General features: G+C 50.2%; 1 protein-coding gene across 2 annotated transcripts; it reads left to right on the plus strand.

Annotated features, from left to right (window-relative positions):
- The first annotated feature begins 11160 nt into the window (after positions 1 to 11160).
- FCAMR (Fc alpha and mu receptor) lies at positions 11161 to 24408 on the plus strand. 2 transcript variants are annotated; one of them, XM_019821918.3, is made up of 7 exons: positions 11161 to 11606; positions 14463 to 14535; positions 16009 to 16152; positions 19103 to 19441; positions 20576 to 21335; positions 21967 to 22085; positions 22696 to 24408. In XM_019821918.3, the coding sequence occupies exons 1-7, from the start codon at positions 11568 to 11570 to the stop codon at positions 22875 to 22877; spliced, it is 1656 nt and encodes a 551-aa protein (XP_019677477.3). In that variant the 5' UTR covers positions 11161 to 11567; the 3' UTR covers positions 22878 to 24408. The 2 variants fall into 2 exon arrangements, with proteins under 2 accessions (XP_019677477.3, XP_019677478.3); XM_019821919.3 differs by having other exon boundaries at positions 14475 to 14535.
- Positions 24409 to 27358: the final 2950 nt, after the last annotated feature.

Raw genomic sequence — 27358 nt, forward strand, 5'->3', positions numbered from 1 at the left:
CCTTCCCAACTTTCCCCCTCTCTCCCTGCTGCCAGTGGAACCATGACGTAGAAGGAAGCCCCTAACTCCTGAGGCAGAAGCAGAGCATGAAAGCTGAGAACAGGCTGGTCCAAGAGAAGGATCAGTCCCATGTCAGGGCAGGGACAGTGCTCTGCCGATTGTCTACATCTCTACATTTTCCTCAATCTCCTTTGCAGTTAGGCGGAAGCCACACGAGTAGGTCAAGCCAAGTACATGTGGTGTGGCACTCTTGGGATGACAAAATTAAAGGCCAGTATGCTTTGTCCATCCCTCACTTCCCTGACTCAGCAAACGTGGAAGACCAAGTGCTAAGAGGGCAGTGTTGCAAGATGGAGGGAATTCGGTTCCTGAGAGGGGGTTGTCCTGGGGGGAGAGCCCCCTGTCAACCCGCATTGGATGTCACTTGAGTGAGAAATAATGTGTGGGCTGCTTTATCAGCCCTGAGGCAAACGTTGCAAAGAGCAGCTCAGCCAAGCACATTTGAAACCTCCAGAACCTCCATTGGGATCGAGAGATCCGCTGGGGCCCCACGGACTGTGGATTCTGTTCTATGCCACTTATAAGCCATGTGACCTTAGTCGAGTTAGCCTCTGTGCTTCATTTCCAGACCTGTGAAGTAGGGTCCTACCGGTATCTTCTCATATGGCTTTTGTGAAGAGTAAATGAGTAAAACACACAGAGCAGTGGAAGAGTTCTGGCTCATTATCTGTGTTACTGGCTGGCATGCAGGTATGCACTCTGGACACCAAAGGGGTGCTCCTTTTAACCTTTTCTCCAAGCTGTCAGCAGAGATCCCTGGGGGCTTCTCCTTGGCCCAGGTAAAGGACTGGGCCACCCACCTCCAAAACAAGTCCCCACTTAACATCCTCCCTTCTTTACCCAACTCCCTTCCTTGCAGGCATTCCCTTCCTTTCCTCAACACCAGAGGGCACTTCATGACGGGCACCACCCGGCACTCCAGCTTGGGTTCTCACTCAGTCCAGTTGGCAGGAGCAGGGACCAGCAGGTGACTGAACTTGAACCTGAAACCTATCACTCTGAACAAGGAGATGGGCTTCTCACCCAGCAGAGCAGCCAACCAACCAGCTGGCACACTATCCAGACCTGTCCTGGACCACTTTCACAGAGCCGTGTTCTTTTCCTTCTGAATAGTTATCAACGTTTATAATCCTGTCCTTGTTTTGATGCTGATCAGGTTAATGTCCTTCTCCCCCACCGGACTGGAAGCTCCCTGAAGAGAGGCACATACCTGTTCGGTTGACTATCCATTTCAACACCTAGCATTGTGTCTGATGTATTTATTATTGATAAATACTTGGGGACTCATTAAAGTAATCTCTCTGTCTCTTTTCGTGCCTCCCTCTGCCCACCTACCCCTGTACCCCTGGACATCAGCCTGACCTGGGCTACTCATCACCACCATCACAACCTTATCATCTTTGGTAATTGTCACAATTTCCTAAAATGCTTTCATTTTTTTTATTCTTATGAGTTCACTGCATAACAACAACTGCTTTACAAGATATTCTGACAAACCAATTCACCTAGAAGGGAGAGACTTAGGAGGGGAGGGTTTGCACTTCCTTGAGGCTCCAAGGTTCTTATTTATACAGTGGAAGTAGTAATACTGAGTTGAGGAGCCATTGTAATGCTTAAAGGCGATCGTGGCAGGCAAGGGGGCCGGCAGACACAGACATTCAATAAAGGGTCAATGTTCGCATCAGTAATACGGTACGATTTTGACCCAAAGGAATGGGGACTATCTAGATGAGCAAACAGAAGACTTTAGTGGGCTAATTCAAAGGCTAATGAGAAAAGGAGTTGATTGAATCCTGTATTTTTCCTTCTAGAATGTACAAGCAATACCAGTAGGTAGGTGTTACAAGTAATTAGATTTTTCTCAGCTAGAATTTCCTAACAATTTGAAGTGTTTGAAAATGGAATTGGCTTTGTGTGAGCAACCTGTCACCGGAGGAAATCAAACTGAGGTGCTATGCCTCCCTTTTAAAAATGTCTTTGAAGATATTGTGCATCAGGTAGAGATTTGAGTTAGGTCACTTTCCCTTACACTTCATAGTGCTATGGTAATTTATGATTCTATGAGATCCTTTCCTAACTCCCCCACTTTTTTGAGAGAATTATTTTTGGACTATATGTTTGTATTGATATTTGAGCTTTCACGTTCCGTCCGTAATTAGATAGTACATTCCTTGAGGACAGTATCTTGTGTCTGTGCCTTACCACCTTCTGCCTAATGTACCCAGCATTGTGCCGGATAGTCACTGGGTGCTCAGTAAGCACTCTTTGGGTGCTCCAAAGAGGAAGGGGGGGGGATCCAGATGGGTCTGGCTTTCAGAGAGAAAAGCTCCCATGCTAAAGTAGGTGGGCTACAGGATGCTATTTCCTTCTCTCCTTCAAGGTAAACCTCAGCTGCATAAGTTGAACAGTTAAGAAGGAGATAACCACAAGAATGTCGGGGATTCTATCGTCCCTTTTGAAATGCGAAATGAGGCTTCATCTCTTTAGGTATCTTTGTGGAGAAGTCATTTTTAAAAAAAAACCCACATGAATGAAAGATTAGGGTTAGTGATCTCTGAAGATAATTTGCCTTCTCAAATTAAGTTATTTTTTTTCACTGTAGAGCTTAAAAGGTGATAGTGTGAACAAACGGGCTTTATTCAGAATTTAAATAGGAATGAGATCCCTCATCATTATGGAGCTTACCCCACTGTAATAAGCCTGGAGGCTAAATACATCTGCTTGTTTCAGTATAAGACGCCCTTGAGAGCCCCTTTGTGATCAGGTCCTTAGGATTTCAGGCAGGTCGGGCAGGTCCCATAACAATCGCTCTGTAAAGGAAAGCTAAACTTGACCTTTCTATTTCATACACATTAAAGAGGCTTAAATCCAAGGAGAATGGAGACATTTTTGGAGGAGATGGGGCTCCCGGAACTTGGGATGGGACATCTGGGTGGATGATTCCCCCAAATGTATAGCTCCCAGATTCTTCTAAACCCCCAGAGTCTGAAGAGTTAGCCCTTCTCCCCACCTCCTTATTAAGAGCCAGCACTCTTGTCTCTACTCCCACTCCATCTTGGTTGAAGACATTTCGAAGACTCTGTCCACCATCCCCTCTCCCAGTCACTAGCCTTATGGCTAGGGTTAAGTCACAACATAAGCCAGCCGGGATGTTCTGGACCTGGTAATGGAAGAAGGGCATTGAAAAACAAAATGCAACTGAGTAAATTGAAAGATCTAATTGGCTTTTTGAATGGCCCATGAACCGGGCAGCATACCATCCTAGCAGAGAGAAAGGCCCTCTGAAGAGCTATGCAAAATGGAAGATTTACAAGCAAGAGGCAAGGCAGTGAAGTTATTCTAGCAAAGAGTGCACTGTGTCAGGCAAGGCCACCTTTCCTTGGGGGAAGGCAGGGGTCTATCAGGCAGGTTACCTCACGAGTGCCGACCGGGTAATTCTAGATTGACTGATTAAAGGTTGAATTCCCAGGAGAACCTGAAACTATGATCATTAGGTATTAAGTGTTGGATTGTTGAAGTGGGGCTGAGCACACTTCAACAGTGACTCCATGTTAGACCCTTAGAAAGGGAATAGACCGCAAAGAAGCTGCAAGTCCTGGTCAGCAGGTACGAGGAAGAGTCAGAGGAGTTCATATGGTACCGGATTTTGAAAATGCTGTATCGCAAGGGCTGAAACACAAGATAGGATAGGGAAGATTATATTGATTTGGGAGCAAATCCAGAGATACAAGGTTTAACGCCTGGCAGGGCCTCCGGGAGGTATATGACTATGCTGTTCAAATGGCTGCTAGCAGTATGGAAAAAGTGATGCCCCAAGCTAGATAAAGCTGAAATGCCAGAACTGCCCTAGCAGGCGGTGGAAGAAGAAATGAAAAGGCTCAGAAAAGCCAGAAGCTAGAGCGGATACACTGTAAGGCTGATTCTGTAGGCTGTCTACCGTGACAGATGATCCTGTTCCTTGGGAAGCCCTGGGCAATACATCATTCACAAATCTAAAAGCAATGAGCTAGTGAGAAGAACACCAGCATCACCAAAAAGCTCCATCAAGAGCTTTCTAGAAGCCAGGGATGAAGACAGGAGAAGTAGGCAGGAAATTCGGCTTGGTGATACCAACGTTGATGGTGGGTCCAGAACAAAAAGGCCGGATGGATGCAGTTATTATGATGAATATAGGGTTGGAGTGACAGCCACAGGGACCTGACCCACAGAGAGTGATGGGGATGATTAAAAGAACACAGTGTTCTTTGAGGCAAAATAGACACTCAGCCAACAAAGCTGTTTCTCAGCTTGTACGATTAGAAGAAGTGAAGGATGGATGACAAGGAGACTAAAGGCGGTGGCCCAAAGAGCATGTTGTGATCTCTCGCCCATTTTCTGGACCTGAGCCAGTTTTCAGACTCAGACTCAGCCAGATTCTCCGGAGACAAAACCCTGCAACATCATAGCAATCATGGTCAGTAATGATTGCATCAGTCCTTTCCAAAGAAACCCGCAGTCATTTATTTGGGGAATGTATACCAGGGAAAAGGGACTCTCAAAGGTGTGGAAGACTATATCGGTAATAAAGTAAGTAAGTAAGTAAGTTAGGTCCTGGCCAAGTGGTAATTTCTCCAGCCCCTGAATGGATAATTGGGGTTGGCATGCTTGTTACTTGGATCCCTGTGATGACGTTTTGGGGTGGTGGTGGCGTTCGGAGCTGACGACCAAGAAAAAATTCTTGAAGACGTGTTTGGAGGAGGTAAAGTCAAGAGGAAGTTGCTTAAAGGGATTTTCAAATGCTAAAGGGGACTCACAGATTCCTGGAGGCCTAGCTATTGCCAAGCTAAGGTTGTTTTTCCCTCTAGCAAAGCATGAACATTAAGACAGTAGGGAGTTCCTAGAGATTAGGCTATTGATAAGATTACCTTTTTCTTGTAATTTACTAAGATATTTCTATACTGATGGAGAGTTACTTCCTGCAGGATTGTGATCTCCAATAGTTAACTGTCTGTTTTCTGTCCTTTCCGTTGTTCTTGGGCAGGCAGGAGTGCCTGAGGAGTATCACACCTATCCCACCTGGAGGTGTGTGTGTGTGGGGGGGGGGCGGTTGTTGTTAGCTTCGTCTTATGTTCCCTCATCAACTGGATCTTCAGCTTATGCAGAAAGAACTGTCATAATGGGGAAGGTCAAGCAGAAGGCTCTGAAATCGTCCCACTCCCTGCCAAGATGATAAATACAAGATGATAGCACATGGGGGCAGATGTTGATATTAATACCACACTTAAAGATTTAAAGCTTCCGTGGGGCGCCTGGGTGGCTCAGTCGGTTAAACAGCCGACTTCGGCTCAGGTCACGATCTCGCGGTCCGTGAGTTCGAGCCCCGCGCCGGGCTCTGTGCTGACAGCTCAGAGCCTGGAGCCTGTTTCAGATTCTGTGTCTCCCTTTCTCTGACCCTCCCCTGTTCATGCTCTGTCTCTCTCTGTCTCAAAAATAAATACACATTAAAAAAGAAAGAAAGAAAGAAAGAAAGAAAGAAAGAAAGAAAGAAAGAAAGATTTAAAGCTTCCCACGGTGTCTTACTCAGTTCAATAGCTGGCCTCTGCAGAAACCTAGTGGACCCTGAAGGATGACTCTAATCTGCACACCCAATCAAATTTTGGCCCCAATTCCAGCCTCGGTGTCTATTTATCTCTCACAACAGAATTGACATGGCCTCAGGCCCATAGTATGGAGCCTTGAGGTGGTGAATGCGTCCTTTGCTACTCCTTTTGCAGAACAAGAGAGACCATCTGCATTTACATGGGTAAATAGCATGCGAATTTACAATTTTGTCCCCAGGCTGTGTTAACTCCCCTGTCCTCTGTCATAACATAGTCCACAGGGATCTGGACCATCTGGGCATCCTGAAGCATGTCACATCGATCCATTATTTATTGATGATATTGTGCTAATCAGGCCATGTGAGCAGGAAGTGGCTAGCATGTTGGAGGCGTTGGTAAGACACAGATGCCTCAGAGAATGGGACATAAGCTTATGAAGATTTGGGGACTGTCACAGCAATAACATTGTGCAACGATCAGGGTCCTGCCAGAAAATCTCATCCCAAGTAAAAGACAAGATATTACAGCTTGCCCTTCCTGCCACAGTGAAGGAAGCACATACCTGATGGGCATCTTTGGTTCTGGAGACGGCACATAGCACACCCGGAAGTACCGCTCTAGCCCACGCACTAAGTGGCATAAAATGTTTTGTCAGCCTTAAAAACAAAATGGCAGGTTATTTTACCAGCCCAGTGAGTTTATTTAGGAATAGGAGAGAAATTGCAATTCAGGACAAGCAAACTATGGTGAACCACAGGCAAGTTGAAAGAGACAAAGGGAAGGTCAGCTTTTATTAGGTTTCAGGAGGAAACTGGGGAGGGTTATTTTAAACAAAAGTTCATTGGAGAAGAGCCAGCGTTGGAGGTTTTGGCGGGTTCTCATCGCTCTACGGGGTGGTCAGCACATCGTTGCTGGGGGCAGGGAGGGATCTTCCTTCTTTTTCTTCGAAATAGGAGATAAATTCCTATGAGAAAAAATGCCCTCCCTTGTCCAAGTAATTTTCCCTTTCTTCTCTCTACTGGTGAAGCAGGCTGCAATATGGTACATGCGTGAAAGTGCCCCCTTCAAGAATTCCTGGTTCTATTTTACATGAGGATTTCACAGTTTCTCCCTTTGAGTGGGGCCCGGAGCAGAGAAGGGCTCCGTAGCACGTCCAGGCTGATGTGAAAGCAACCCTGCTTTTTGATATCAGAGGTACAGGTGTTGGGGAAAGATGCTGTGTGGGGCTTATGGCCAGTCCCAGTGGAGGGATCGCAACTTGGTCACATAGTCCCCTGGGCTTCTTTTGCAAAGCCGTGCCGTCTGCAAGGGAGATCAATGTGTCTTTGGAAAAACAACTCTTGGCATGATACCGGGCCCTGGTAAAGATGTATTACGTGAACCCAGGACCCCAGATGAGTGTGCATCTGGAGCTGCCCATCGTGAGCTGAGAGCTATTACATCCACGAAGTCATGAGGTCAGTAGGCCAGCAGCAATTCATCATAACTGGGAGCGGTGACTCACTAAAGGCTTTAGGACACCAGCCAGCTGCATAAGTGCGCAGCCCGGCCTCACTTCAGCTGCCACTGTTGCACCAGTGTCCCCCCCACCCCCTCCATAATTCATGAAGGGCCATGTAGGAGCAGACCTGATGAACCGCATGGCAGAGGAAGGCAAAAACCCAAGCTTCATTTAGGAATGAGCTGGTTCAATACGTGGGTTCAAGGGGAAAGTGAACAGTACGTATGTTACAAGGAGTGGCTTTGAAAACCAGTTGGCAAGAAAAAGTCCTTCTGATAGGCAGAACTTTGGGCAGTGTACCTGACGTTTTACTTTGTATGGAAGGAAAAACGGCCTGATGTTAGGCCATAGACAGAGGCCTGGATAGACAAAGATTGAAAGATTGGTTGGAGGCACGTGGATGGATATGGGAGCGGCATGAAGTGCAAAGCTCTTTGCATCATATGCTAATGCCCACCAGAGAGTGCCCACCACGGAAGAGACCCTGAATTACCAAGCAGACAGAATGACTTGGCCATCTGACATCAGCCAACTCCAGGCACTGGCCACCATGGTGCTGGTATCAGGGACACAGGAGGGACGTAGCCACAGTTAGAGGGATGGGGCTATGCCCTGGCTCCCACAAACTGCAGAGGCTTCTATGAACCGAGGCTGAGTTTAGCCCTGTTGCCAATGACCATCCAACCCACCAGCAATAGAGCAACACCCTCCCACCCCCCATATAACACCATTCCTCGAGGAGACGAACTGCCTCCTTGGTGGCAAGGTAATTATTTGAAGCCCCTTCCATCTTGCAAGGGCTCATGATTCATTATCCCAGGACAATGTCTATTCCAAGTAGCATCGTAATGAAATAATCCCAATCAGTAAGAAATATATTTGTTTCGATCCCAAAACGCATCACTCCAGAAAGATTGTGCTAAAAGCTGTTGCTCATGATTTTCTGCAGCGATCTATGCCAACAGCCTGATGTGAGCTCCTGTTAAGGTCTTCGGCTATACTCCTGTGAACTGTGAAATGATCTCCTGGGATTCTTTCCTCTGTGCTTTTCCTAGTGGTCTGGCCATGAACTTAAAGCATCTCAGCACCCCCCAGACTGCCTTTGGGATGTCTTCCGTATTCGGAGGGCTGTGAATGTGGCTGGATTGCCATCTTTGCTAGCTGCCAAATGATGGTGGAGGTTGTAAAAGCCTCCTAAATGTCGTTATAAAATGATTGCTGGTGTTACACAAATACTTTCTTCTCTTATCCTTTGGAGGAGTGGCGAGTCTCATAGTTCACCTTCCTCTACGAATTTTAAGTAAGTAAGTGATCAAGGACTTCTGGTTGTGCTAATAATCCAAGTGTTTTTAACAACATTTTCTTCAACATCCGGTATTGTGACCAGAGCTTGAGTCGGGGAGGGGGAGAAGGGCTGTGTCTATTTCGCAAACAACTAGGACAGAAAAAGCTTGCATACGTAGGTAGAGCAAGCAGAAAGCTTTGCAGTCTTGTATAAGGAGGAATAAGCTTTGTCTACCGGCTGTGTGGACGCCTACAGCGTCTCTATATATCGCTCTTACTTTACTCATTAGACAACATGTTTTGGAGAGGGAAGAGAATACAGATTGTGGTACAGCCCAACTGGCTTTCCTTGCCTTGGTTAGCTTTCTGTTTTCTGATTTTTAATCCGGTGTGTCTGTTTAGCAAATAAAATCCTTTATGAAAACTGGGATTGGGGAATTGGAGGGCAGGGAATGGGTAAAACTCTTCCCAGATCTGACGTTTGGTCTTACTTAGTTTTTTTTTTTTTTTTTTTCTGGAGTCTGGGACTGGGAATCAGAAGGTCACAGTGTCAGAAACCTATGTAAAGAGACTTCCTTTGGCTTTCTGTCAGGCAAAAGAATTCATTTACATTCTTTTTTTTTTTAATTTTTTTTTTCAACGTTTATTTATTTTTGGGACAGAGAGAGACAGAGCATGAACGGGGGAGGGGCAGAGAGAGAGGGAGACACAGAATCGGAAACAGGCTCCAGGCTCTGAGCCATCAGCCCAGAGCCCGACGCGGGGCTCGAACTCCCGGACCGCGAGATCGTGACCTGGCTGAAGTCGGATGCTCAACCGACTGCGCCACCCAGGCGCCCCTCATTTACATTCTTAAGAGTAGCCAGTGCAAAGTTTTCTCTTCCATACTCCTTCAGACAGGGGGCCATCTTGGCTCTCGGTCAGTGCTCTGGAAAGTGGCCTAGTGCTTTACAACCAATTGAACTTGATTATGGCTTATGTCTTCAGTAATCAAAAAGTCTCCAAAGTGTTCAAAAGGAGACAAACTAGAAAAAGGTATCCTTAAGGATGTAAAATGACTGCATTGTTTATAAAACAATACGATTTGACTAACATTTATTGATTTTTAAATCATTTTTTAAAGCTTATTCATTCATTATTGAGAGAGAGAGAGAGAGAGAGAGAGAGAGAGAGAGAGCACAAGCTGGGGAGAGGCAAAGAGAGAGGGAGACACAGAATCTGAAGCAGGCTCCAGGCCGTGAGCTGTCAGCACAGAGCCCAAGGCGAAGCTCAAACCCACAGGCCACGAGATCATGACCTGAGCTGAAGTCAGACACTCAACTGACTGAGCCACCCAGGTGCCCCGACATTTATTTAAAAATACAAAATCGATCCAAACATGTCCTGAGAAAAATTGACTTATTTTTAATCTTTCAAATGCCAAAATGGTCAGATGGCCAAAAAGAGAAAAGAAAAAAAGAAAGAATAAAGAAAGAAAGTGGTAGGCCTCTGAATAGATGAAAACCTCCAAAAAGGACTTTTTTCGAGGGTTTGATTATCAAAACACACCTGCTCTCTGTCGCTGTAAGCTAAGCTATTAATATTATCAGCTAACATTTACCGATATTTTACTACATGCCAGGAACGTTAAATTACATGGATTGTCACACTTAATCCACCAAATAATTTATGAGGTAGGTGCTATTAGCTCCTGTTCTCAGATTAGGAAAACAGGGGCTAAAACGGATAAGTAATCTTACCCATATCGCTTTCCTAGTAAAAAGTAGGGCTGGTATATTAACTTGGAAGGAGTCTGACTCCAAAGTCTATGTGATCAACCACGATGCTCCGGAAGGAGCTGGGAATGGAAAATCTGGCCAAGCATTAACCCTCTCTTTCCACCATTCAGTTCCGGGGATAAGCAGGGCCGCCATGCACAGTGCTTCGGGTTGTGCGCTACTTAAGCATGCCACGGCTAAGGGGATGCCCTTTCCCTTGTAGATGTATTCTAACTTATATGAGAGGCGATAGGTGTTGGTGAAGATGTGAAGCTTCTAACCAAGTCCCGGGGTAGCAGCACACATCTCCGTGCACACAGCATCCGGCACACACACGTGCACGAGACCACCTTGTCCCAGCCACACGCCAGGCGTCCCACGGTATTATTTTTTGTCCTCTCCTATTGCTCTCGGGGACACAGCTCCTACCCCCAAAGTGTCTTCCAAACCTGGAAGGGTGAATGCATGAGCCAAACAAGCTGCCACCTCTAATTATTGCGCAACGAGATGTCAACCGCCTTGATTTTTCTAAAGGAGACGTGTCCTTTCTACCCGGCACAAGGGTGCTCTCTGGGGGCCCTGGTGAGGACCTTCTTTTAGAACCAGCAGAGGTAGGCATTACATCCCTTACGAGGAAAAGAGCCCACCCATGACATATTTCCCAAAGCAAAATGTTGGGGTTATGTTTAAGCCTGTCGGCTGTCCTTCCTCCTTCGGGATGAGCCCCGTGTGTCAGTGCTCTCTTTCCGTGGAAGTCATCTCATTTCCTGGACGGTGCTTTGGCTGGAGCATGAATTAGCGACTGTCAGGCATGCAGTTGAGCAGGGAGTCCGTGACCCGAACTGGCTCTCCCTGGGAGCCTAAGGGGTCAGGCCAGCAGAAGGCACCAGCTGCCCAGCCAGACCATAGGGGAATTCCTCTCCTGAATTTTCTCCCCTCCCCAGATTGTCTCATCATCACCCTACAGGGGTCAGCTAAACTGGGGCATCCTGAAAAATCTGGGGCTCTGGACTGGAGGGGAAATGAGAAGTGGAAGAACGGAGATCCGTGTGTTTTCTTTGATGCCACTGTCACCACCCCTGGAAGAGTTCTTCAAGAGTAAGTGACAGGAAGGACCACAAGGAGCCAGGGCTGGCTCCCCCCTAGAAGAACTAGAAGCCGAGGCCCGATGTGCCCTGACTCGCTGCAGGTGTGGAGGGGCGAGGGGCACAACTACGTCTTGCACTTGAGGCTTCCGGGGCTATAGCCCCAGCTGCTTTCCAGCGCTCCGGTGCTGCCTTCTCAGTCTCAAGGTGAGAGGGAAGACGCTAGAAGGTGTCCAAACACCAGTATCTCAAAGAGACAGAGAAAAAGAAAAGTCCGGGTGGATTTTACTTCTGGGCTGAGATGGATAGAGAAGCCTCAGCTAAGCCCGGAGAAGGACAGGTGAGATGCGGCTTCCCCCCTCTGCCTACCCCCCCACCCCAGGCTGGGGTCCTGTCTCCCAGTGGGGGGTGGTGAATTTCTGCAGCAGTTCTCAAGCATGCATTCAGGGGCCCTCCCCACAGCAGGCCGGGCTCACTCCCAGGGGGCCAGGAAAGGTCTGTGGGGTCCAGGCTGCAACATCGCCCTCCCACCTCCCGGCTCTCCTGATCCCCTCAACTCTCCCTCCCACCAGAGTGCAAGACTCCTTTGAGGCCCTAAGTAATGTAGAACCAACAAATGTCAGAAAGAGAAGGAAACATGGAGATCCACAAAGTTCTTCTGCTATAGTGGAGACAAGGATGCATTGTTCTAGGTCATTCCATCAGCCACAGGCAAAGCAAAAGCTCCTGAGTCCTGGTTCTGTGCACTTCTCTCTGTACCACAGGGGCTCATTTCTTTCTTGTCAGCTGCCCCAGAGGTAGGGAATAGGAGAGGAGTGGGCCTGGTAGGGGGTGGGGGGGTGGGGGAGTGGGTAGGGGGTGGCCAGTAGGGATCCGGGGAATCGTAGAGCAGCCTGTGTTGAAGATGAGATAGATGTCCTTCCTGGCAGGACCAGGGGATGAGAGTGCTCCCCCACCATGTGGCCCTCACCCCCTAAGATGTTGTGCATTATAACAAAGGCCTGTAGCCCCAGGCTGCTGAGTTAGGGCCCTCTGTATTCTGGAGAAAGGCTTTCTGAAGGTCATTGGCAGGGTGGGGGACTTGGAGACATTTCCTCCAATATAGTCTTTTCAGCCTCGGATCAAGGCTAATAGCACCCTGGAGGCCTTTTATCTCACACTCTGTGCTTCCTCATTGCCCCTCGGAGGCCAAGCGGCTTTTGCTCCTGCCTAGAGATTGCTGCCCCAGGGGACTCCAGAGGAAGCGGGTGGTGTGGTCTACAGACTTTGACCTCAACCTGTGCTGTGTCAGCACCTAGTGCGTTGGGAAAACCAGCCCTAGGAACCTGGGCTTGGTGGACATTAATCAAACAGATTAGGCGCAGGCACACCTGGAGAGCCTCTGGGGGAGGGCAGGCAGCCAGAAAGCTCTGGACGGCACAGAGGGCCTATGGCTGCCATGGCATTGCCCAAGATGGGGGCATCGTGGAGGAGGCATGAGAAGCCCGAGGGCTTTTCCAACCCCAGCCAGTCTCGGGGCTCTACCTGGATAGAGAAGCCAAGGCTTTGGCGGGGGGGGGGGGGGGGGGTGGTGGGGGGGGGGTGGTTGGGCAGAGCAGAGCTGGGGTGGACAGTTTGCAGCTCTAGGGCCAACCCATGGAGCCTGCCACCCTCGTGTCCTCTACTCTCCCTTCCCTTCCCTTCTTTTCTTCTCTGCCTCCTACTTCTTGCCTCCCCCGTTCCTTTTTCTCCTCTTTCAGTCTATGCCCCAGCCTGGCCAGCGGCCTCGCATGGCTTTGTCTAGTTGGGCCAGAGGGGGTGGGTGAGCGTCTCCTGCCCATGGCCCAGACCGTTGACTATCTGCTCCAATCCTCAACATTAGTGAGGCAGGGATTAGAGGAGGAAGGAGACAGTGATGGCTAACTTTAGTTTGCCTTTTTTTTTTTTTACAGGTCCCAAGAACTGTAGGCAGTAGACAGATTCAAAGCACAGATTTTTTATTAATCAAAAAGCATCCTTGAAAACCCTAGGAGGAATACAAATGAAGTATAATGTACAATCTCTGTCTTTATAATCAGCAGACAAGGGAAGACTGTTGAGTAGGGATCAGTATGATGTCTGTTACGGGAGCGGTCAGTTCACAATAGCTGTGTGCTGTGCTCCCACACCGTCCCGCATCCTGTTCCAGAGCCTGGGGGCAGAGATGACACACAAAGTCCCACCCCACGCTGGCAGGAGAGACCAGAGCAGAGGGAGATCAGTGTGGATGGGAGGACAGGGAGGGCTTTCTAGACGTTGTGGAGAAGAGACAGACGAGGACAGTCACGCAGACAATTGCTTTTTCCGACAGCTCATTTTTAATTTTTTTTTTTTTTAAGGTTTATTTATCTTTGAGACAGAGAGAGACAGAGCATGAAAGGGGGAGGGTCAGAGAGAGAGGGAGACACGGAATCCGAAGCAGGGTCCAGTCTCTGAGCTGTCAGCACAGAGCCCAATGTGGGGCTCGAACCCACAGACCCTAAGATCATGACCTGAGCCCAAGTCGGAGGCTCAACCGACTGAGCCACCCAGGCGCCGCCCCCCTCCCCCCCCCCCCCCCCCCATAGCTCATTTTTAACTCCTTGTTACTGACCGGAGGTACACGCCCAGTGAAACAGAAGGCTTCCCTTGAAGGAATCAATTCTCCTTCTGCAAAAAAGAAGGGGGAAGGGGGAAGGGGGAGGTTGCTGCTCTGCATGGAGCACACTTCCAGCACTTCCGACACAATCGAGTTTCACTTGTGCAACAACCCCCTTACGCATTTGCTCATTTCCCTGGAGAGGAGACTGACACCCCCCCCCCGCCCCCAGATTCCGGGCTAGGTATAAGCTTCAAGTGTGTGGTCTTTCCACTCTCTGTGACTCCCCCAAATTCGGAGCTCCACCCTGGCAGGCGGGTGCGGGGGCTGGGATCCTATAGGGGGAGTCCACCTCTTCTGAACCCAGAAACCCCGAGGGTAGGGACGTTGTAGCCTTGGTGGTGGTGACCCAGGCCAAACACGCGTGCTTAGGAGTGAGAGATGGAGTCACGCTGGTCTCAGAGGGGGCAGTTCCCGCCCTGCTCTTGGTTGGATGTAGCCCATCCAGCCGCAGCGCTGAGCAAACTGAGGTCCTGGAGAGAGAAGGGGCTTGGCCCAGGTCTCCCTGCTCCGCACCCTCTCAGGCTTTGTCCACTGCAGTGTTTTTTGCAGGTCACCAAGCAGAGGGCAGGATGGAAATTGCCCATCTTCCTCACGCTGTGCCTGTTGCAAGGTGAGTCCCAAACCCAGCCCAGACTCAGAGCTTGTGGGATGAGCCCCGTGCCTTCCAGGCTGCAGAGATTTCTGGCGGGCCCTCGGTGGCTTTCAGGGCTCCCACGGAAGTTTTGGGCATACCCCGGCTTTCTCTCCGGGGATCCAAGGCCCTGCAGTGGATCCAGGGAGTGGTCAGATCTAGGCCCAGGGGGAATGGGAGAGGCAAGAGAGAGGGCGTATGCCTGTTTTGACCTTTTCTAGAAGATTCACTGTCTTGCTATGCCCACTATCTCTGCTCTCTTCCATTCAAGTTGATGGCTGAAAGTCGGCTGCATTTGCAAGATAAGGGTTCCAGGGCTTGTGTATAAAAGACGGCAGGCAGAGGGCTCATTCTCACTCATTCAAAAAACACTCAGTGCCAGGCCCAGTACTAAGGACTTAAAGGTGCAGATCTGTCCTACATGAAACAGTTGGAGTTGACAAAGAAACGAGATGGGTCAATAAAATTTACATCTATGCATTTACTGATTTAGTCAACATACATTTATGGAGGGCTGACCGTATGCCCTGCGCTAGGGGCGGGTGGATGAAAGAATCTTGCCAATAGGTGCTGGCAGGCTGGTGTGGTGAGCCTGGCCAGGTATAGATCCGGCTCAGATGACAAATGGCCCTATGTGCTGTGGTCGGCATTTTATTTTATTTTAATGTTTATTTTTGAGAGAGAGAGAGAGAGAGATCACAAGCGGGGAAGGGGCAGAGAGAGAGGAAGACACAGAATCCGAAGCAGGCTCCAGGCTCTCAGCTGTCAGCACAGCCTTACGAAGGGCTCAAACTCACAAACCACGAGATCGTGACCTGAGCTGAAGTCAGATGCTTAACGGACTGAGCCACCCGGGCGCCCCAAACAAATCAGAATTTTAATGAATCAAGGGTAGCTAATACAGGAGCAAGAACTCTGTACTATAATCAGACCATCTCCCCCCAGCCCCTTTAAATCTCCCCCCAGCCCCGTTAAAATTTTTCCGTAGAAACCAAAGCCCCCAGATGAAAAACTCAGGCAGGCCCATGATTTTTCTGTTAACATATTAGTGTAGGTGAGAGTTCTGACTGAATTTCTTTCACTCTCGAATGCTAAATTTGAAGTTCTAAGTGTGCAGTTAAGTATTTTGGTTGGCCCTTTAATCTTCCTTCAACGATACGCCCCATCATCTACCCAAGGCCTACGGTCAGGAAGACGCTGCAGGGGGGACGTGGTGGCCGTCTTCTCTGTTCCTCTCTTCTGCCTCCTCCCCATGTTGGCAGTTGGGGCTCGTCACCCCAGCAGGGTCCCAGGAGCAAAAGGGAGGAGGGGCAATAGACAGGGAGCTGTTGCTTGCTGGGGTGGCCTGGAGCTCTCCGGCCTGGCAGGAGTTTAGAGCTGGCTCTTTCTTTTGTGGGTGCATTTGTGAACTTAGATGGTCCCCTGATGGCCCATCTCCTCCCTTCGCCCCAGGTTCTGCTTTGACCCCTCCACAGAGAAGACCCCATCTCAGATGCCTGCGGACCGTCTCTCTGCCCTCTGCACCCCGCCTCTGGGCCAAGGAAACACTCACTCCTTTCTCACCCCTCTGCAGGAGAGGGAAGACATCCATCGCAGGTGCAATGACTCTCCCTCTGTCCTGCCTCAAACCTCTTGTGCTCTCTCAGACAGAGTCCGTCTCCGGTCCATGGCTGCCCCACATCTGCAGCGCCCCCCCCCCCCCCCCCCGCAACTTGCTCCTCTCTGGGAGAAGCCATAGCTACAGACGACTGCTGGGAAATGATGGGTGAATGAGTTCAGGGCATCTGTCTCCACTGAAGGGCAGATAATCTGCATCAGGGGCCCCAGATGGGCACCACGTTGATCTAAAGTGCTGGCTCTTTCTTTAATTTCCATAGGTGACTAATAAAAATTCCAAATGACACGGGGGCATCTGGATGGCTCAGTCCATTAAGCATCCTACTTTGGCTCAGGTCACGATTTCATGGTTCATGGGTTTGAGTCCCGCATCAGGCTCTGTGCTGACAGCTCGGAGCCTGGAGCCTGCTTCGGATTCTGTCTCCCCCTCTCTCTGCCCCTCTCTCTGCTTGCGTTCTCTCTCGCTATCTCTCTCTCTCTCTCCCTCAAAAATAAAGAATAAAACATTAAAAAATTAAAAAAAATCCAAATGACATATAATACATACCAAATACATTCCAAATTATACATAATATAACATATATACCTTAATTATGTATAACTAGGAGCTACTGATCAGTAATCTACTGAGTTCTTAAGGGCAAGTTAAATTTGGTATTAATAAAAGAAAAAAAATGTTCATTGCAAGAGCTGATTACAGACTCTTTCTTTTAAAGTTTATTTTTGAGAGAGAGAGAGAGAGAGAGAGAGAGAATCCAAAGCAGGCTCTGCGCTGACAGCAGCGAGCCCAATGTGGGGCTTGAACTCACAAACCATGAGATCATGACCTGAGCTGAGCCACCCAGGAGGCCCTGGTTAAGGATTCTCAATCAGCTTTCTACAGGGAGGTCGGACTGCCCCGTCCTGCCGAGTTGTGGAAGAGACATACAAAAGATTGTCTCGTGTGTGCCACAAGTAGATCACAAGAATTCCTGAAAGCTAGGGCATGAACACTTTATCAGGGCACTACCAATGTTGTCCTGAGATGGTCCTTGTTTGTAACTGAATATTCTTAACTCTTAATGATAAATTGCCACTTATCCTGATTAAGAGCGGCACAGTTGGTGATGCGTCATGTAATTACACCTACCGTGAATATTGATATAGTCGTGGCTTTTATGGCCCTGAGTCTTCTAGAATTAGACCTCCGGACATACGCAACAGGCAGGGCCAGCTCGACGAGCTAAGAGGGCTGGGTTTAATGCTCTGCTATTACCCTGGTGAACAAGGGGTTAATAATTTTGCAACAAGGGGCTCCGCATTTTCGTTTAGCACTGGGCTTTGCAATTATGTAGCCACTATGGGCAATAGGATATTAAACTTGGGTATTAAACTGAACCTACTTGTCTTCCGAGGCTCTAAAGACACCAGCCGAGTTGATACATGCCAGGTACCCACAGCCTAAAACAAGATATTCTGCTGCCTGGGCAGGAACGCGCAGAGCGGTTATGAAGCCGGTTGTCCCTGCAATAGCCCGCCGTGTAGCCATCTGAAGAATCGTGAGCCCCCAGCAGACCTCACCGGGAGAACCGCTTTGGAGAGAGATGTCCATGTGTTGCACCCTCCTCCACTTGCCTGGGGAGACAGGAGGGATCGCTGCCTCCTCCCGTTCAGCCAAGTTCAGAGAAGGAATCTGTAGGAAGACACTCAACGAGTTTTTCCTATGTCCCAGCTTCTCCTGACAGCAGAACAAAGGCGTTTCCTGGAACCTGCCGAAAGGAGCTGGCCTGGGGACTCTTCCACGAAGGCCACCCAGAAAGGGCTGTGACCCCAAAAGGAAGGGCAGGTGGCCAGCCATCATAGGTTTAGTGGTGGTGGGCGGGGGGGGAGGCCCAAAAGGCCAGTCGGAGAGACAGTTCTTGCCGGGAGGGAACTGCAGCCAGAGGCCATGGAAGGGTCTGGGAGGCAAAAGTCCCAGGAAGAGCTCTGGCCGCCCGTGTGCCCAGAGAGCATGGCGAACAGAGCACAACTCTCTGCCTCACCTTCCCCCCCTGTTCCTCTGTACCCAGTCCCCGATGGGCCTAAACACCAGTTTTGAGTAGAAGGAGTAGAGCAAAGAGACTGGAACGGCTGCCAGTCGTTGGACTGGACTGACCTTACCACCCTGGGCCAGGCTGGACTTCTTCCCCATCCGAGGGAGACCGTGAGAGTTACCACGAGCGAGGTTACGCCTGCGATTCATCAAGCGGCAGAGGCCGTGTGAAGAGACAGTGAGAGACACCACAAGCCTTGTTTCTGCTCGCCCCAGAGCGAGTTAATGTCATTCAGTAAATAGGCCGTGGGCAGGTTCAACCACGATTTCCACCTGTTACCAAAGCGGGTGTGTTCGCAGGCCCGTTCAGCTGTGCGTTGATGGGGGCATGTGGTTGTTTACCCTCTGCCGGAAAATGCGGGGGGCGAACACATCCCCAGTCACCGGTCTGGGGATGTACCCACCCAGTGGACCGGGATACCGGTGTTTCAGGCACCCTCTCCGCTCGGGGGGAAAGCACACTAACCTGTTCTTACCATCGAACTCTCTCTTGTGTATTCACTCCACCAACCAGACCGCAGCCCTCTTGTCAGATGTTGACCCAGGCCCCGGACGGACTCGTAGGAGAAAGTCTGGCACGTGATAGGAGCCAGCTAACAGTTGGAAAGAGTATTCCTGCATGTCTGTCTCTCACATGGGCCCTGGACACAGCTGCATTCCGTATCTTGGGGTACTCCCAATCCAGGGGCTAAGCTCTGACATTTCTATGTTGATTCTTCCTCGCCTCACTTTCACGAAGGTGTTTTTCTGGCCTATTCCCTAATTCCGACAGGGTCTGGGGCTCGTACCTCCCCACCGTGAACTTTCGCGAATCTCCCTTCCTTCTGACCATTTTTTTCCCTCTCTCTCTGCCCACAGACGCAAACGCACTGAAGGGCCCGAGGCTGGTGTCTGGGGAGCCGGGGGGAACTGTCACCATCCAGTGCCATTATGCCCCCTTGGCCATCAACGTATACGAGCGGAAGTACTGGTGCCGTCTCAGCCCCCTGACATCGTTCTGCCACACCATTGTGTCCACCACCGGCTATGCTCATCTTGGCTACCGTGGCCGCGTGACGTTTGCAGACTTCCCGCAGAGAGGCTTGTTTGTGGTGAGGCTGTCCCAACTGTCCCCGGATGATGTGGGCCGCTACCGCTGTGGCATTGGGAAGAGAAACGACATGTTCTTCTTCAGCATGAATCTGACCATCTCTGCAGGTACGGGCTGACGGCGGGTGGGTCAGGTCTGGTGAGGGGAATGCTGGGAAGGAGAAGGTGTGGGAGAAGACTGTCCGGTCCAAGAGGCCCTTAAACCTGAGGGGAGCGATGAGGAAAAGCTGGGGGTGGGGCAAGGACTTTAAGAAGTAGGCTTTCAGGGGCGCCTGGGTGGCTCAGTCGGTTGAGCATACAACTCTTGGTTTCGGCCCAGGTCGTGATCTCACAGTTGCGTGAGTTGAAGCCCCATGTCTGGCTCTGCACTGGCAGTGAAGAGCCTACTTGGGACTCTCTCTCTTTCTCTCTCTCTCTCTCTCCTCCTCTGCCCCTCCCCTGCTTGCTCTGTCTCTGTCTCTCTCAAAATAAATAAATAAACTAAAAAAAAAAAAAAAGTAGGCTTTCATTTCAGAAAGAAATTACCTTCGGGAAGGTAGATATTAGGAAACACTTCCAAAATGAATGCATGCAGACTGCCTCACCCAAATCCCCCCACATTTTGTGGCATGTGTTTTTGGAGAGGACTCCAAGAAGTTGAATTGAATAATATGGCTTCTTAGGCGCATGATGTCTCTTTGTTCAGACAAGCAGAGCAGGTAAGAGATGCGGGACAGAAGAGGCTCTTCCTGAGACCGAGCCCCTTAGCAGACATCTGACAGCTTCGAGGCCCATGCTCTGTGTGGCAGTTTCCAGAGAAGTGACCCAGATCGGGCACCCAGAGCCTGGGGAAGGGCGCCCAGGCAGTGGAAGACCAGGAGAGAGGCAGCGCCTAGAATTGCATTTGTCTTGTTCAATGTCACTCTAACCATCTGCTGAGATTGGCTGCTCTATTTGAGGACCGGTATGTGGTGGGCTGTGGGAAAGAGGCCAGTATGGGCATGCAGGACAGCCCAGTAGAGACTGTGGGCATAAAAAAGAGAGAGAGAGAGAAAGGACCATAAAATGTCAACATTTGCAAAAAGATTAGAGATTCCACCCGGTTTTCCCCTATTTTTATTTTATCCAACATATTGACCCAAGACTGTGTTGCTTAATGAGGATGCATTCCTTGGGGCAAACACTTTAAGCCTGGGATCTTTCGCTAAATCCTGTAGGCAGCTGGGATAGCCTTCCTATGCGGTCTCCTTCCGCCATTGACAGGTCTTTCCAGCGCCGTCTCCCCACCCACTCTGGCTGCGGGTGAGCTTGTCGTGGCATCCCTTGGAACAGCAACACCGGCGGCCAACAGATGGACCCCAGCAACCTCCCGGATGACAGAAAGACAAGGGACAGGATTCCACAGAGTTGCTCTGACTCCAGGAACCAGGAAAACAACAGCTTCCGCTGAGGGCAGACAGACCCCAGGAGCAACTGGGGCAGCAGCTCTAGGGACAGGTAGTCGGGTAGAGAGTTCTGTCCGGACAACAGTCCCCATTCCAGAGAGTTCGGCTTCACCCATCGGAGATATGTCCAATACGACAGAAGGTGTTTGGGTGTGGGACACCAACGGCTCGGTAGGGGATTCGGGCAGGCCCAGCGAGGAAGGGAGGGAGATAACACCTACTGAGGCCGATAGGCCACAAGAAGAAGCAGAGAGGGTCAGAACAGCTCTGGATGCAGTTGGGAAGGTCACAGGGACCATCAGGCCAACAACTCTGGTCTCAGAAAAACGGGTGCAGGAAATCTTGCAAGAAGCAACAGCCATTGCTAAGCCCCAAGCCCTGGGCTCCATTGAAAGAACTACCCCAGCTGCAGGCGTGTGGACCCTGGGGCCCTCCAGCATACAGGTGGCGTCTGAGGAGGGAGCTACCGAAGGGGACCTAGACACGCCTGCTGGATACAGCGATCCCCAAGCAACACTGAGCCAGGCCCCGGCAGCTGGGCCCAGGAGGCCCCTGGGCAAGGGGTATTCCATGAAGAGGTAAACTCCCAGCCCCTCCTCTCTGCCTTACTCCAGGCATGCCCCTCCCTGGGCTGACCTCTGCGCCCCCCCTCCCCCCACCTGCTCACTTCTCTCCCTTTGTCACCTCAGGACAGCAAAGGGCAAGGCCCATAAACATCACAGACCCTCCCTTGTTCAAGGCTCCTTGCTAAGAAACCCTGAGTATTCTCATGGGGTTTTCAAGCAAAGATCAAAACAAAAGAGTAACAGAATATTTAGGTGGAACCTTTGGGACTTTTTTCTAAAAGATGAGGAACAAAAGCTCCAGACAGGGGAGGTACTTGCTGAAGCCACAGGGGAAGACCGTGAAACCATGGGGCAGAGCCCCATGCCCAGGGTGGATTCCCTGCCTCTCACTCAGTCCTCTATCCCACGGTGACACAGAGTGGCCCCTACCTGCCTCACACTCGGTGCAGTAGGGACCAGACGGGGGCTCCCGTCCCAGCTCTGCTACGAACCCGCCATGGGAGTAAGGGGAGCCGACTTCCCTCACCTCAGCTTCTCACCTGTAAAGCGAGGGGCGAGGGCCGAATGGCCTTCGGTCTCCTGTCCAGCTCCCGCCCGCCCTCCCCGGCACTCTTCTCATCCCCACCTGTTACTTCCACTCCAGGGCTTCTCCAGGAGAGAAAAACATCTCTCGGATCCTGACTCCTGTCTCTACGGTGCTCTTCCCCCTCACGCTTGTGGCTCTCGTCCTGTTGCAAAGGAGGCTCCGGATAAACAGGACCTGTGAGTTGAGCCGAGGAGGGAGTGCTCGGTCCCACCGGACACCCTCCGGACTGGGTGGGGTCCCGACTGGTAAAAGTGCTAAATTCTAGACAGAGCCATTTAACCGAGCCATTCATTGGCCTTGGTTTCTCAATGAAATGGGAAAATCAGTTATGCCTCAAAGGCACCCCCCGGGCAGAAGGAGAAGCTCTTTCAGAGGATGGCAAGCCATAAGCTAACGGTGGGCATGGGAAATGCATGAGCCATGCCGGCCGCAGGCAACAGGAGCACAGGGACCAGGTGCGGGGAGCAGACCACATTTGCACCCTCTGCCTCATGGCCCAGCCAAAAGCCTCTTCCGGCTAGGTTTCCGTACTCCTCAAGGGAGTGTTCCGAGGTGTTTAGCTCTGATGAAGAGAGGGCGAGATGTTCCGGGAGCAAGTGGAAGAGGCTGAGGTGCTCACACCCAGGACCTCGAAGGCCTGGCCCGATCCTTTTCAATCCAAGGGCTCAGTTGCAATTCATCTGTGTCAGGAAGTTCCCAGAAGGTTGTAGGGGTTGGGGGGTGGGGTACTCAGGGAATCGCATTCAGTTCCCAGTTATCCTCCCGGCATGCTCTGTGTCTGTGCAGCTCAGGAGACAGAAGGGACAGCAGGGGTCACCTTGATTCAGATGACGCATTTCCTGGAACTGAGCCTCCAGCCAGACCAGCTGCCCCACGTAGAGAGGAAGATATTCCGGGATGAGTCTCCTCCTCAGGCCCGTCTGACTGTCCCCGAGAGGCACCCTGGTCCCCAAGGAGTGGAACAATAAGCTGTTCAGTCCCCATGGAAAGAGAGCCAGGACGAAACAGCATGACTTCAGCCTTTTTTCATCCTTCCTCCACCTATACAGAGGGAAGCAAATGGACTGGGGAAACAGAGACTGGCCGTCCTTGGGCCTAGGAAAGTCAAGCATTTCCCACAGCCAAAGGTGGTATATGACTCAAAGGGGGCTGCAAGAAAGGATTTCTTAAACATTGGCGGAGGTCACCTAGGAGAGCGTGGAACTTCCATTTCCGGGAGTTTGAAAGTAGAGGAGGCTTCCAATTGCTACGAATTCTTAGCCATCATTCCTACTCCTTGCTAGGCATCCCCTTTTCTCAGGTCTGTTAGCATTCAGCCTGCTGCACACATTTATTTAATCATATTCACGTACACGAGGCTTGCCTTCTCAAGAAGATTCTAAGCTCCTTTAGGGCAGTAATTGTGTTTGACCCACATCACTATGTCCCCAGAGAACTTCCAATTCAGTAGGGCGCCCAGTAAGTACTTGTGCTGAACGGCTGACCAGAGGGCATGGGCTCAGTGGCCTCCGAGGTATTCTGAGTCCCCCTTCACTCCCCTCCAGTCCCCCGGAGGACTCCATAGGCAGGTGTTTTCTCCATAGAAACGAAAAGGCACAACCCCCATTCCTCAAATCATCCCCCCACATTTGGGCCCATAGTCATCATGCTACAGACCTTTTGACCTAGGCAAAATTTTCTGGGATTTTCCTAAATTCATGGGCGAGGAGGGTATTTTTCAGTAGATTCTCACCTTTTTCATAAAGCTCCCCTTGTTCAACGGCTTCTGAATCCTTGAGATCAAGGACTGTTGATGAAGTTGGGAAATGACCATTTGGGGGAGTGAGGGGGGTGGATGACAGAGAAGGTGGCCAGAAGGAATTTTATGTGGATTCTGCTTTTATAACCTTTTCATCCCATGCCTATTGGGGAACTTTCACTCCATCCTTGGTCCCACTGTCTTTCAGGCATTACATCGGCTCTTTTGTTTTGCCGAATCTGTTAACCAACGGTCTGAACTTCATGTTTGGCCAAAGCAGCCTTTGAGCAATGGAAGAGAAAGAAAAGGAAGGCTCCAATGTCAAGTTGAGAATTGTCAAGTGGACATTTCCAGAAGGATCAACCCTGCCTCCTAGGCTGTCAGCAACACCAGAAACACTTTGTTAACACATCCCCACAGCTGGTGCTGAACCCGGACACTCTCCCCAGAAAACCGTGGAGATTTAGTCTTCAAGTTTGGGGAGAGAGACCCCAATGTTTTGGATACGTAGGGAAGTTGAAAACATCTGACCAAACCGAATCACAGGATTTCAGAGCTAAAAGGTCCTTAGAAGTTAACCACTCCAGGGTGAGGTAACTGAAGCCTTTCGGGGGAGAAGGAAGTTGTTTAAACCCAGTTAGGAATAGAGGAAGGCTCAGAAAAGAGAGCTCGTAACCTTGATTTAGTGCTTTCTCCACTTCGCCACTGCTAAACAATGTATCAAAGCAAAACTAGTTAAAAATAAATCAATGACACCACTATGGCCTTGCTCCACACCATTTTCATGAATGCTGAAAAACCTGTAAGAGATAGAGAGATAAGGCAGCCACATTAACCCATTCGACCAATAAGGAAGCGGGCCCTGGAGGGTATGTAATACAGCTAAGGTCGTTTGGCTTATTAGAGGTGGGGACAGACTGAGACCCTCCCCCCACCCTGCCCTGGATCACTCAGTGCAGGATCACCCCACCTAACTGGTGTTTACCAGGGGCGTCCACAGAATGCTAGCTTCTCAAGATTGTTAAGAGGTATTCTGAGTGGGGGAAAAAAAAAAGCTTCGGTAGATCAAACAAGTCTGGGAAATGCTGGTTAAAGAATAAACAAGTTTCTTTTGCGTAGGACTTTTGGGAGCCTCTAATCCACTAAGATGCATTGCAAATAGCCGTGGGGTGTGGGGACGTGATGAGTGTTTTCCCAGTGTTTTGGACTATTGTGTGTTGGTGAAGCAATCTCACTGGACCGGGATCCTCAGATCACTTACTGCTTGGGGAAGTTGGATGCACTAAGGCAGGGGTCAGCACCCCTTTTTTCTGGAAAGGGCACGATAGGAAACACTTTAGACTCTGTAGGACACACAGCGTCTATTGCAACTGCGCAGTTCTGCTGTTGTAGCATTGAAACAATGACTCTGACAGCGTGCCAACAACATTTTATTTACAGAGATAGGTGGCAAGCTGCATCTGGCTCCGGAGCCACGATTTGCCAAGCCCTGAACTGGCACACAAGACTCCGACGTGAGGGATCAGACCCTCATTCTTCCTCAAAAGCTGCCCTTGCCACGCTGCTCAGGGACCCCTCCTTTCTCCGAATCCCTGTAACACTTTCTGCTTGGGGTTCAGCAGTCGGGGCGCCCGGCCTGCCTGCCCCATCTTGGGGAAAGAGGGGGGACCAGCCCGGCAAGGGTGTTGGCCGCGTGGCTGGAGTCGGGAGCGGCTTCTAGAAGTAGGACCAGGTGCATTAGGGAAAGCTGAGGTCCACCGGCAGGGGACGAGCTAGTACAAGTTCAAAGGGTCAGAGCAGAGCCAAGATTAGCGTCTCAGGGCCTACTGTTCGGAGCCGGGCAGAGATAAGATTTGAGGGAAATTCTCACCTGGAAGGAAATGGGGCAGCCCCATGTCTTTACAGCTCTTCTTTATGGGCTTCCTGATAAGCTGGTGTGACGCGGGAGTAAGACAGACAGAACAGGCGGGCTCCACCGCTCGGTATTGTCCGTGACTTGTTTTTCCTCTTCCATCCCCCGTTAGCACGATACATCACTGGGATGCGAGGCAGGGAAACATCCATCACTAGGCTGGAATCAAGGAAGTCTCTCTCTCTTTTTTTTTTTTTTTTTTTCTTCATGGAAATTTCTAATCCAAGATACAGGTGATGAGGGAACCTAAGGCAAGCTGACAGGCCGCAAACACTGCCCCCCCCCCCGCCCCCCACCCAGGTGGGATATGTGTGATATTTCCCAGGCACTCCTGACTGCCTAAAAACAAAGGAAAGGGAAAAAACAAATGGTTAACTGATAGAGATCATAGTCCTGCTGGACCGAAGTCTCCATCGCCCCTCCATAGTGATGTGGGAAACAAAGGCAGGAGGAGACCTGGATAGAACTTAATTTCCTTATAACCTGCAGCCCATTGGCAAATGCTTGAGGCCGGAAGAGTAAACTGTTTTTCTAGGAACTCCTAACTGTCTTAGTGCTAATGCTTTGCTAGAGGGACAAACAACCCTAGCCTGACGAGAACCAGGCCTCCAGTATCCTGTGAGCCTTCTTTAGCTTGTGAAAATCTCACTGGAAACTTCCCCTGGGCTTTACCTCTCCCAAACGCATAGTATAGAAGCCAGTCTCTCCTCATGGTCCCGGGGCAGCTCTTCCTGCCCACGGGTCCTGTCCCTGTGCTTCAATAAAATCACCTTTTCGCACCAAAGATGTCTTCAAGAATTCTTTCTTGGTCGTCGGCTCCGGACCCCACGCACCCCGCTACCGCCCCAAAAAACCTCATCACAGGCAAGCACTGACTTTCCTACGATCGAGCAGATTCTCCCCGTGAGGGCACAAGTCTCAACGCTGCTGCTCCTTCCCTAGTATCTCTGCACAGAAGGGGCTACCCTCAGCTTTCACCTCGCATCTGATACCACATTTCTGTAAGGCAGGTGTGATGATTCACATTTTACGGAGGTGAAAGCCGAAGCCAGAGGAAGGAAGTAGTTAACGCTCTTCGGGAAAGGGCAAGCCGGGAACTGGACACAAAGCAGTCTATCTCCAGGCTTAAATCCTTGATCGGTGCACCACACTGCCTTGCTCGACACTTAGATTTATGGCCTGGCATCTGATCAGGTCCTTTCCTGTTTAATATTCTAGAACCTTCCTTGTTTTCCTCTGGGAGGCCCGGTGTATAGAAGTTTTTATAACCATTTCCAGCAATCTGTTTTCTTTGGTCACCCAGCTGGCTTACTCCTGTCCTGGCTAAGTGAAGTATAAAAGTTCAGGGAGCTGGAAATGAGCGCTAAAAATTCAGCCGCTGCCCAGAGGTCCGTGCTGGCATTGTATAAACAGAGCTCAGATCTTCAATTAGCTGCGGGGATGTCCGTCCATCTCAGGTAACCCAGGGCAAATGCTCGACCCCCAGCCAACTTGTCGCCGTTCTCCTCTAGGACTCTGGGGGTTTCTTCCTCTCCTCCGGCAGCCAGTGTGGTCTCGGACAGACAGAATCAGCTTACTGACAGCATCAGTCAGACACAAAGAGGAAGGTATTTCCACGGAAAAACCTGTAAAGCACTTAAGGCAAGTAAACATGAGTTGTGTGGTTATTTTCCACTGGTACAGATATTCCAGGGCTAAGAGCCTGACCAGACGGGTGGAGATGGAGATTCTACTCAAAAGGAAACAGACCCTCTGGTGGGGTCCAGCCACCACCAAACTCTCCACTTCCCCCTAAAGGA

The sequence above is a fragment of the Felis catus genome, chromosome F1 (assembly GCF_018350175.1).
Source record: "Felis catus isolate Fca126 chromosome F1, F.catus_Fca126_mat1.0, whole genome shotgun sequence".
Taxonomy (NCBI): Eukaryota; Metazoa; Chordata; class Mammalia; order Carnivora; family Felidae; genus Felis; species Felis catus.

Bases quoted from the DNA above. Each gene is read 5' to 3' on its own strand.
- FCAMR (XM_019821918.3), top strand. From the start codon at position 11,568: ATGGATAGAGAAGCCTCAGCTAAGCCCGGAGAAGGACAG. The intron at 19,442-20,575 runs GTACGGGCTGAC...CGCCATTGACAG, and splicing joins GAATCTGACCATCTCTGCAG to GTCTTTCCAGCGCCGTCTCC. The intron at 22,086-22,695 runs GTGAGTTGAGCC...GTGTCTGTGCAG, and splicing joins GCTCCGGATAAACAGGACCT to CTCAGGAGACAGAAGGGACA.